General features: G+C 36.2%; 2 protein-coding genes across 3 annotated transcripts; one reads left to right on the forward strand and one right to left on the reverse strand.

The window, feature by feature from the left end:
- Positions 1–344: 344 nt before the first annotated feature.
- LOC126655358 (serine/threonine-protein kinase SAPK7-like) lies at positions 345–3,072 on the forward strand. Its single transcript, XM_050349497.2, has 7 exons — positions 345–709; positions 780–1,010; positions 1,104–1,196; positions 1,284–1,376; positions 2,272–2,376; positions 2,447–2,545; positions 2,625–3,072. The coding sequence occupies exons 1-7, from the start codon at positions 590–592 to the stop codon at positions 2,937–2,939; spliced, it is 1,056 nt and encodes a 351-aa protein (XP_050205454.1). The 5' UTR covers positions 345–589; the 3' UTR covers positions 2,940–3,072.
- Positions 2,888–11,016, reverse strand: LOC126655357 (ferrochelatase-2, chloroplastic). 2 transcript variants are annotated; one of them, XM_050349496.2, is made up of 10 exons: positions 10,804–11,016; positions 10,497–10,731; positions 10,175–10,420; positions 9,396–9,499; positions 9,188–9,314; positions 7,473–7,625; positions 6,597–6,697; positions 6,224–6,425; positions 3,445–3,646; positions 2,888–3,115 (listed from the first exon to the last, which is right to left on the reverse strand). In XM_050349496.2, exons 1-10 carry the CDS (start codon positions 10,893–10,895, stop codon positions 3,108–3,110), a joined length of 1,470 nt encoding a protein of 489 aa, XP_050205453.1. In that variant the 5' UTR covers positions 10,896–11,016; the 3' UTR covers positions 2,888–3,107. The 2 variants fall into 2 exon arrangements, with proteins under 2 accessions (XP_050205453.1, XP_050205452.1); XM_050349495.2 differs by lacking the exon at positions 2,888–3,115 and having other exon boundaries at positions 3,205–3,646.
- Positions 11,017–11,453: the final 437 nt, after the last annotated feature.

The raw sequence follows: 11,453 nt of genomic DNA on the forward strand, positions 1-11,453 counted from the left end.
ACGCCCTATCTAGGTTCTGGGCATTCGGCGAGGACGCCTAAATTCCATTCCGGGTGCCCCCGTCGGATGCCCAGAACCTAGGCAGGGCATCCGCAGCGGAAAAAATCCAAAAAAAAATCGGCAAACAATTAAAAAAATTCAGAGATTGAAAAAAAATAGAAAAAATTAAAAACGATCATTCACAAGTATTTAGTATTCCATTAAAAAAAAACACCTAATTGTAGAATTCCGTATTTTTGGATCTCCAAATTAAAAATAAAATTCATCCAAAAAAAGGTATATGCCAAGAAGGTGAAAATTGAAGAAGTATATTTGAAAAATGGGAATGCTAAAAGTCAGAATATCCTATGAGCGCGGCGCCATTAGAGATCCAAGTAACTCAACTAAAAACAAGAAACAAGCAAGCTGCATTATTGGGTTGAATTTAAGTTTGGTAATGGATTCCCATTCCTCCTAATTATTCTTTTCTTTTAAAACACCCCCTCCACGTGCCATTTCACTCTTCTACAATCCATCACTTTCACACTCTCACTCGGCAATCTCTACTATAAATTATACAACCACCTCTGCATCCAGCTTCTGTACCAAGATGGATAAGTATGAGGTGGTCAAAGACTTGGGAGCTGGGAATTTTGGGGTCGCAAGGCTTCTCAGGCATAAGGAAACCAAACAGCTCGTCGCCATGAAATATATCGAGCGAGGTCACAAGGTTTGGTTTGGTTTCTTCTTTGTTCATCTAATTTGTGCTATTATTTCCTTATAGTATGTATGTTTCACAGATAGATGAGAATGTGGCGAGGGAGATTATTAATCACAGATCACTGAGGCACCCCAATATTATTCGATTCAAGGAGGTCGTTTTGACGCCCACCCATTTGTCCATTGTGATGGAGTATGCAGCTGGTGGGGAGCTCTTTGAACGAATCTGCAGTGCTGGTAGATTCAGTGAAGATGAGGCTAGATATTTCTTTCAGCAGCTCATCTCTGGTGTCGATTATTGTCATTTTATGGTAATCATCTAATCTAATCCACTCCAAGTCTCTCTGTTTTCATAAGTAGAACAAGTCTCTCATTATGTATGCTTCTTTTCTAACTCCGAACAGCAAATCTGTCATCGAGATTTGAAATTGGAAAACACACTCTTAGATGGGAGTCCCGCTCCTCGCCTTAAAATTTGTGATTTCGGTTACTCTAAGGTTTGCATATTTTGTTGTTTTAGAAGGTGTGTTTTTCATTTACTTGTGTTCACATTTTTTTCTTGCTAATTGGTGTATGGTGTGTAGTCATCAGTGCTGCATTCGAGGCCCAAATCGACTGTAGGAACTCCGGCATACATAGCTCCAGAAGTTCTCTCTCGGCGAGAATATGACGGGAAGGTAAATATTTTAGTTATTGTGATTCTCTGGATGAATATGATATCCATGTGCAACCATAAATGAAGTGATAGTGCTAGCTTGCATAGTGAACCTAATTTCACCACTTTAGCTTGTCATTTTCTATAGTTTGGCAACTTGAATTCATCCGCTACCTAAATTTATAAACCATCTTTACTGCACATGCCAACACATTTGTTTCTTTATGTCTATCCTAATCTGTTCTTTGCCTTGCAAAATAACGTGGTCAAATTGAATATAAGTTTCAACACAAAAGGTCCACCCAGAGATACCTAATGCTGATATCAAATTGATGGTTCAATATGGAATTTGATCGCCTGATGTACAATAGATCAGCGCTGCCTTTTTTGACTTTTTAACTTCCATCATTTACCCTCTGTGCATTTCTGTTTTCTTTCAAGTTTAGGAATGTTAGGTATTGAATTTGACTGGTAATATAACTCTATCAAAAACTCATGTCTAAAGACCTTAATTTTGACACTCGTAATTCTTTTGTGGAGTTCTCTTGTTTTAGTCAGGAGAGATCAACACATAAAACTTAACATAGATCTCATCTGTTACATATAGTAGAGAGGTATCTTGCACTTTTCGATGCACCAGATAAAGATGGAAGATTGATCTTATAACTAATTGACGATAAAAGCTTTCGGTGATGATATAGTGGCCAGTGAGAGTTTCCCCTGGCTACATCTTTTAAGAAAGATACCTAGGCCATGCTGATCTCACACAAAATGAATCGATTAGTTTTCAAATTATTTTCCATAATGTGAAATACTATGTACTTATTTGAAAACCATGTGAAGGAAAATGCTTGGTTTTTAAATGTGATTGCATAGTTCACTCAATAAATTTCATATTTTTCCCATTTCATGTATAGTTGGCGGATGTATGGTCATGTGGAGTCACACTGTATGTAATGCTTGTGGGAGCATACCCTTTTGAAGATCAAGATGACCCTAAGAATTTTAGGAAGACAATTCAGGTACGGTTCATGTTTGAATTGTGATGGATGCATTACTTGCCTTTTCACTCTTTTTTATCTTCATCTGCAGAAAATAATGGCTGTACAGTATAAAATCCCGGACTATGTTCATGTCTCACAAGACTGTAGACATCTGCTCTCTCGCATATTTGTTGCAAATCCTTTAAGAGTATGTTTATAAAGTCAATTATGTTTGTTGTAGATTATGGTCACAGTTGTGTATCAAATTGAGATGTATTATTTTCCAGAGGATAACACTTAAAGAGATCAAAAGCCACCCATGGTTCTTGAAGAATTTACCTAAGGAACTAAGGGAGTCGAGTCAAGCAAATTATTACCAGAGAGATAACGCAAGCTACTCTGCTCAAACTGTGGAGGAGATCATGAAAATTGTGTCGGAGGCAAGAAACCTACCTCCATCATCTGTACCGGTGAAGGGCTTTGGGTGGGGCGCAGAAGACGAAGAAGAGGAGGAAGTGGATGACGCAGAACTAGAAGAAGAAGATGAATATGAGAAAAGAGTGAAGGAGGTCCATGCCAGTGGAGAATATCCAGTCAATTAAATGATTATACAGTCTTTGTTGTGTTGCTGTTAATTAATGAGTTAAACTAAAACTTACTAGATCATGTGTGTTGTAATATGCAAAACAGTTATTGCTTATAAATGATTGGATGAATGTCCTCAACTGTAGTAAATTTGTTCATGTTGTGCTGCATATGTACCCTCTATTTCACAAGACTGCAAACCAACAAGAGATGAGGGTTAGATTCTGGACTTCTTTTCATCCAATCCAATTGCAATTATCATCAAACAAAATAGGCCAAGAATAGCAACAAAATTTGAATATACATGTGCAAAAGGAAACAATTATGACATCTATAATACACTTCTCTTCCCATCACCCACATTTATTGCTACTCAGCCTGCGCTTGTACTATAACCAACCCATATGGACGATGAACAATAATGTCTCAAGATCCGGTTTAAGTATGCTAATTTAATGCAAAAGTAGAACAAAATTTACATTTATGTACACGCTCTTGTCTATTGAAACGAAGGAAGTATACCCCACTGGTGCAAAAAACCCTGCCCGGTGGTGACTTCAAGAACCAACAGAACAACAACTGCCAACATAGCTGCTCTTCCATTCCAAGTTTCTGCACTTCTTGTCCAACCCCATTCCCACACTGTCACCGGTGATGGTAACTCCCTACGTTTTGAATCGTATGTAGCCAACAACTCTTCCACGCTGCCAAGTGGAACTAAAGACTGCAAATTTGAAAAGCATGGATCCGACAAGAAACAGTGGGAGAAAATTCAGCAGTTTCAGTCAAAAAATATTATAATAATTATATTAATAAACAAGGAGCACAACAGGAAAAACAACATTCAGAAAGTGGATCTTATTCAACCAAAGGTGCTTGCAGTGCAGACTTCCATAAAGAATAAACTGAATTCAGTACACCTTATATCTAAGCTGCGTAGAAGAAGGACCTAAACTGTATCTTCACTCTTTATACGTGTTTAAGGTACGACACAGACCACCTTAGATATGAGGTGTACTAAATTCACTCTAGCACCTTCACTGGCCTCTAGGCAGGGAAGGCTTCCTGAGGTTTATGTTTCCGCTTCACTTCTTTTTTGTTATTTAGGAAGAATAGTTCTGTTATATTTTAACTTCCACTTCTTTTTCTTTATCTATCACATATTTTCAGCCTAAACTGTTATTATAGAGATGGATATTAGTTGATGGTGTGTTTTATACACAATTAAAATTGAAAGCAATGAAAAGAAGATAAAAAAAGGCAAGCACTTGACGGTTTGAAAAATGTTTTCAATGTAAATCAAAGAAGAGCAGAAGAAGATGATGCTCCATAGGATTTTCTTCCCTCTAACTGAGTGAGTATCATTTCTCCCCTCATTTATCTTCTCATTCTTCTCTGCTCTTCTTCAAATAGAGGCCTGTCTGTTTTTGGTCTTACCACCATTCTCCTAGTCTTTGTACTTTCTCCGGCTCTGCCTAAGTTCCTGTTTCTCTTTCCCAATTCCAGCCATCTCTCTCCTCTCTCTCTTTTATCTCATCATCAACTTCCTTTCCCTAATCCCTATTTTAACTTATCGATTCTCCCACTCTCAAAAATTTTGCAGCTGAAGACTAAGAACTACTAGCATTTTTTCCCTATATTCCTAATAGCTGAGCATTGAGCAAAACTATTTTTCTTTGAGTAGGCCCTATGCCTTCAATAAACAGGCTTTTATTTTGCTATCTTTAATCAAAGAAGAATAAAAAAGCTCTCACTTGAACTCTATGACAAGAACTTGTATCTTCTAAGATGCTCATATGAAAATTGGAAAACTACATTATTTAAGACAGAAAATAATCAATGAGTTAACTCAGTATTATACTATTATCCATGTCCAGGTGATCTGATAATATTCAAGTCCATCCTACTACATCTCTTTAATTTTACAGGTATCAATCTTTATATGATGCTAACAAATTTTATCCAATACAAGTTCAAAGAACAATGTGATCATAAGCCTTTCCTAAAGCCAGCTCCAGAATGGAAAGCCAACTCGAGTCCTTATTTTCCCTCCTAAGTACCAGATTTAGTACAATCACCATGTCAGTTAATTAGTCAGAGATATTTTTTTTTTTTTTGAATTTACCCATATTACCAATATAGAACTACTATGGGACTACAGCAGAGACAATTTAAGGCCTAGAGAACACAACTAAAGAGAAAGAACCAAAGCATGAGTTAAAGCTTAATTTCTTTTAACTCTTTTTTCTGATAATAACCAATGAGGCAAAACCTTTATTCTCAGAATATCCTAATTCCAGTATTTTTCATCTTTATAGTACTGCACTAAGTACAATTATAACAACTGAATTCCTTTTCACTAAGACAGCTGCTAACGGCTACTGCCTTATAAATTCTATGATTGACATCTTAGTTTTACACAATTTATCCTCCCATGCCCTTGATCATAAGTGATTACGTAACAGGAAACAATTTAAAAATTAATCATCAACTGAACCAGGCAATTGCCTGCCTGAAACACTTGGACACTTCACGTGTCACCTAAACTGCACCTGGGCCCTAAAGTAAACTTTCCTGGACATAGATAAAGCATGTGTGGCTCACTACCTAGGAGAAGAATACCCAGTATGCCTTTCTAAATACCAGTGCCATACCCCACCAAATTCAGTGGTACAAGCAGGGATAGAATTTGAATAACTTAGGCAGAGACCGAGAGAGACACCAGTCTCTCACCATCTTTAATTTGCAGCGCCATAAAAAAGCTCAGTCATGGATTTTTAGAACAATATTACCAACAACACATGTTCTTGTTTCAGTCACAGAAACTACAGTCTTATTATTCTTAGCATATGTCATAATTCACACTTTCACCCCATCCTGTTTGAAAAACATACGATATGGTCCTTCATTTTTGGAGTTAGTCAAAACTCAAAAGGACTAAACTGTTGACAGAAAAAAAAGTGGAGGACCATATCGTTTGATTTTCAAGCAGGAGGGACGAAAGTGTGAATTATAACATACGTGGGGGTATTAGAGTAATTCGCTCTAAAAAAATGTGTAGTTCTGAATCCACAAACTGACACATAAAACTAGAGAGAGATTTGCAAACTGCAGTTTCCATGCATGCCCAACAAACAATGGAAAAACATGAATGAGCATACATGCATATGAATATGATCACAGCATAGATAAAATGAAATGTCCCAATCTGCAATTAGACTCTAGTGTTGTCCAAAGAAGAAAAGTACCAGCATAATATTTTAATGGTGAGAAAAAAATCATAGAAAGTTAGCATGGTGACCTGTCGAGCTTCAAGATTTGAGACTGCCATAGCTCCAACATAAGGAAGAGACTCGATAACGGCATCTGCCAAGTCTGAAATAAAGGTCGGTTCACATCCTAATGCAGGAACTCGTCCCCATTTTTCTATACCAGACTTGAGAGCCAATTCTTTATATTCCACGTCAATTTCTTCTAGAGTTTCAATGTGCTCACTAACAAAGCTGAGTACAGATATCCAGATTTCAGAAATCTATAGGAGTTCAATTACCAAAACTAAAAATAATAAGTTTGCAATGAAGCAAGATGCAGCAAGTACAGAGATCTATTTCAAGTAAGAAATTTCAGTGAAATCATCACAGGAGCATAATGACAACTGAAATAAAAAAAGATACCTGATAGGGATAGCCAAGAGATTCTTCACCCCTTTTTTCCCAAGTTCTATGATTGTATCATCCGTATAGGGCTTTAACCATTCAACAGGTCCAACTCTGCTCTGTAAGAACATTCAAACCATATCAGGTAACTCGCCAATGTTAAAGCATACAAAGCCCACAAAGAGTGAGGGTGAAGAAAAGATTAATGTGCTAGGATTATCTCAAAGAATAATTTGATCATTCAAAGGGGTAACTGAATTGATGTACTTTTACATAACAAAAGGTAAAACCCCAAATATAACAGCTTCCATAGATTTACAACTGGAATTCACCAATCGAACTCAGAGCCATTTTATATACTATCATAAGATTATACATATCTCAAAAATATTTGGTTTTAGATTCTACACAGGATGGTCTACGGAATGGCTAATAGACTTTAATCTTCCAAATTCAACTCAAATTGTCATTGACTAAATGATTTCTGACTCTCAGCAGTCTTGCAATCCTTTGCTTTCCGGATTTTGGGCTTCAGATGTGGTAACTACAGGTACTGAGTGACAACTGAACAACTTCTCACTTTCTAAAACAAAATTTAAAACCTGCTAGAGTATTTAAAACCTGCTAGAGTATTTTGAAAATAAAATAAAATAAATGAATGTTACTATCTCAACCAACCAACACCTAAATCATCAAATTTCCACCATGAAAGTGAAACATTAGTAACTTCCCATTTGGAAAGGTTTTCAACAGGAAACACAACATATCCTACTGCACATCTATAATAATCTTATCGTTTGCTATAGGTGCAAATCGTGGAAGTCCATTCTTCAAAAGTGAATGCTCACAAATCAAAATATGATGAGATTAAGATAAAATTGAAGGCTGATCTACCTGATAGGCAAGTGTGTATGCGTTAGTGATCTTTCTCTTCTCTAACTCTTCCATTATTAGATCCACACATTCTTCCATCTCTGCTTTGTATGGATCACCAGCTTCTTCCACATATGCAAGGGGCACACCATGTGCACTGAAAAATATCACAACCTAGAGCACACATTCTCAATTAACTACTATAGCAGAAACACTAGGACATAAAATAATTTGAAGCACAAATTTTAATTAATAGAAAATGAGTTATTTGAAGCGCCAAGAAAGAATTGAACAAGCATTATCTTGGTTCAAATTTTTTTTCTCTCTATGCATGTACAACCACAGATGTAGGCTATGTTACCCGGACTTGGATATAGGTGTCCATGTCGGACACATATCTGCACGTCCGACTCATTAATATTATAAATTTAAAATATGGGGATATGGATCCGAAATAGGACACGGGTACTTAGACACATTAAAGTAAAAAAAATCACGAAAAATAGTTCTGTAATTTAAAAAGAAAGGGGGTTACTATTGTTGGTATGGTTAAATTAGACTTTTGAGTTTTGTGTTAGCAAAATTAAAGTTGAGCGACTCTTGAAATTTTCGAAAATACAAAAAAAGAGATACTCATTGACAAACTGACAAAAAAAAAAGAGTTCATATAGCTGTCCAACACTAAGTTAACACAAGTTTCAAAATAATAAATAACTTTGTATCCCTTTTTTGTTTTTCTTCTCATCTCTGCTTCATCTTCATGCGTCATCTTCTTCTTTTCAATTTTTTCTCTTTGAAACTTGAAGAGTCAGACAGCAATTCAAGGATCTGATCTGGATTCCATGTCCGCATCCGTGTTGGGTTGGGTCGACCCGGGTAACATAAGATGTAGGTGTATTGCTCATAAGCCAAATTTTTAACATATTGCATAATAATAAAACTTCGTAGTAAGCTTTATCCAAATTCAGTACATCTCATTAAAAATCTGCCCAATAAATTCAATTTCTATTCACAGGTTTTCATTTTGTTTATTGAAATAGATGCAGACTCCATGACAGTCTAAGCAGCATATAGTCATAGTATAACTTTGAGTATATTAAGAGTAAATCAAAGTATTTGGCAGTTGTACTCGCTTATTTTCCAAAATTTCTGTACTTGAGACTCTGACTATCCTCATCTAACATTAATACTAAATGTAAATGAAGAATTGAAACAACAGATAATGTGGAGGATTTATTAAAAAAAACTAGCTTCAGTAAGTGCAATGTTGTTTTTATAAAAAAAAAAAGTACAATGTGATTAAATATCAAGTTTCTAGAAATATAATCCCCAAGATCTTTGAGACAAATAAACCTAAGCAACAATAAATTGTACAAAGATAAAAAGTAGTAGGAACAATAAGGGAACATGCAGTCTCTCTTACGAGAAAGTTAAAGCAAGTACACTACAGAGAATATATAAAAAATAAGGCCTGTGCTATATATTCAATTTAAGAATGGCCTTTAGTTCCATGAAACAGTCTGCAATAGAAATCTTGATTCTGCATCTACCTTGGGTGATATATCAACTGAGCGAGGCTTTTTTTTCAGTATTTAATTGATCCAGGAAAAATCAGATATTTTTTAGAAAGGAAGAAGGTTAAGCAATTCAAAGTTGAACTTTGTACCAATTCTTAATGAGGAAAAAATAGATTAATAAAGAACAAAAGAAAACAGCAAATTCAAAAGAGGCAGTACCTTCTCAGGAGAATCAAATTTTTGTAATTCTTTTTCAGTCAAATCTGCCATGGCTTTTATATATCCTTCACGTTGGTACCAGGAAGGTATTACAGTGTGTTGCATGTTAACAAGATATTCATCTTCCCTGTTGAAACATTAGAAAATATCTACTCAGAAAATACAATAAAATGGCAGGATGTATTTGTTTCATGAATTTTGTACGTACCGAAATATACTCTCCAAAAGACGGAGGCTTGATCCACTAGTTGATATAGAGAATTGTGGATAAAGTGGAAGAACAACCAGCTTTGTGATTCCATCTCTTTTTATCTAATAACAAAACAGATAATCCAATATTAGGTCCCCAATTCTCCAATACAATGCTGAAACTGATAGATTGGCAATAATATCAACAGCTTAATTACCAAGTGAATCACTACTATTATTGCACTCATAAGAAATGAAAACATAAAAATTAACTTATTATTAAAAAACGCTGCAGTATGAAGCCAACCTTATGTCAAAGAGAAAACAAATTATGATAAGTTGAAATACATTCTATTTGTACTGGAAATCTCGACTTCATGCTAATCTATCCTTCTCGGAAAAGTAAAATAAGACACTTAGTACTCAAGCATGATCTGCCATATACAATGAAATACTTAATAGAGTTCAATCTATCCATAACATAAATCTGGTTATACCCGAGCATCCATTTCGAAGTACAACTAACAATAGAAAGTGAACAATAAGTCGTGGTGCAGAAAGATTCCATCAAATATTATTTAATAAGCTTCAAATATACTTACTGTCGTTGTTCAAGAAAAGGTAAATGCAGAGCAAATGAGCAATAACTGATACTATCATAACTAAAAAAATAGCTTAATATTAGAAATACTGCAAGTGCATTTAGGAAAAAAAAGAAGGGAATAATAAAACAGCAAATTTAGGACAGTTAACTTGTCATGTGTCATTAAGTAAAGACATGAGGATTGAACAGAATACCTGTTCAATGGCTTCTTCAGTGAATGGGTGCCAATAGCGCATACCAACATACACACTTGCAGGGACATTCTTCTCCCAAAGTGATTTTCTCAGTTCCTCGGCCTGTGCATCAGTAATTTGGCGAAGAGGGGAACCACCACCAATCGAAGCATAGCCTTCTTTGCTCTTGGGCGCCCTTGCAACGGATATGAATTGAGCCAGGGGCTTCTGAAGAAAACGAAACAGCCTTGGCAAGCGTATGATGTCCTGAAATCAGCAGGAAAAGAGTTATTCACAATGACCTGAGGAATTAGAATAGAAAGAGAAGGGTGGTTACACTTACGGGGTCAGCGAAAAGGTTAAAGAGAAAAGGCTGGACATCTTCAAGAGTCTCAGGACCTCCAAGATTAAGCAGCAAAACTCCTACTTTGTCATCACCAATAAGAGATTTTGAAGTAACCGCACCTCCCAATTCATTACCAACACACTTGCCCACATGTTGCTTCGACAATCCCAAACTGCTCGTCAGTTTTGTTACATTATTACAGCATATCCTTTGAGAGGCTTGCGGCAGTAATCTATCAAAACAAAAAAAACAGTCAAAATTGAAACCAAGATGCCAGAAAGAGCAGTAAAAGAAAAAGACTCACAGGGGGAACTTGGAATTGCGAGAAGCGGAGAGACATGGGTTGCGGCTAGCTGTTGAAGGAGTTGCTGCAGCGTTCATTGATCCACAGTTCATTTTAGGTTTTAGTGATCTTTATTTTGTGCTTCAAAATAAGTAAAAGAGCGAGTGTGTTTTGTGGAGTGGAGAGTGACTTATCACAAACTGGGAAACACAGCCACTCTATTATCACCCACTCTTCTCTTCCTCATTAATTATTCCATTTCTTATTTCGAAAATTCATTCATCTCGCCACACCTGGACTACCTCATTTTTAAGTAAAAGTGCCACATGAGTCCTTTAACTTAGGTAAGAAGCCATATGAGCCCTTAACTTCTATCCACGTTCGGCTAATAATCACTCATGCTCCCTAGCCTTTGGGGTCTGACCATAAAACCTTCTGATGTTTAAAAACGATCACAAAACCCCCTAATTTTTGTGGCGGCTTACACAAATTCCCCCGAGTGAATCAATCGCCGGTTTTTTCAATTTTCACTAACGTGGCACGTAATTACTCCTTCAGACACCAAAAGGTTGCGCCTCTCGTTCTCCACGCATGTCTGACATGTGTAGGCTTGTATCAGTTGACTTTTTTGAAAAAAAATTAAACTAAAAATTGAAAAGTAACCGCAGTAA

This window comes from Mercurialis annua, linkage group LG7 (genome assembly GCF_937616625.2).
Source record: "Mercurialis annua linkage group LG7, ddMerAnnu1.2, whole genome shotgun sequence".
NCBI lineage: Eukaryota > Viridiplantae > Streptophyta > Magnoliopsida > Malpighiales > Euphorbiaceae > Mercurialis > Mercurialis annua.

Excerpts from the sequence above, each read along its gene's own strand:
- LOC126655358 (XM_050349497.2), top strand. The coding sequence starts at position 590 with ATGGATAAGTATGAGGTGGTCAAAGACTTGGGAGCTGGGAATTTTGGG. Across the intron at positions 1,377-2,271 it reads GGCGAGAATATGACGGGAAG|TTGGCGGATGTATGGTCATG; the intron begins GTAAATATTTTA and ends TTTCATGTATAG. Across the intron at positions 2,377-2,446 it reads ATTTTAGGAAGACAATTCAG|AAAATAATGGCTGTACAGTA; the intron begins GTACGGTTCATG and ends CTTCATCTGCAG.
- LOC126655357 (XM_050349495.2), bottom strand. The coding sequence starts at position 10,895 with ATGAACTGTGGATCAATGAACGCTGCAGCAACTCCTTCAACAGCTAGC. Across the intron at positions 9,315-9,395 it reads CTTTTGGAGAGTATATTTCG|GGAAGATGAATATCTTGTTA; the intron begins GTACGTACAAAA and ends ATGTTTCAACAG. Across the intron at positions 6,698-7,472 it reads CATACACACTTGCCTATCAG|AGCAGAGTTGGACCTGTTGA; the intron begins GTAGATCAGCCT and ends ATGTTCTTACAG.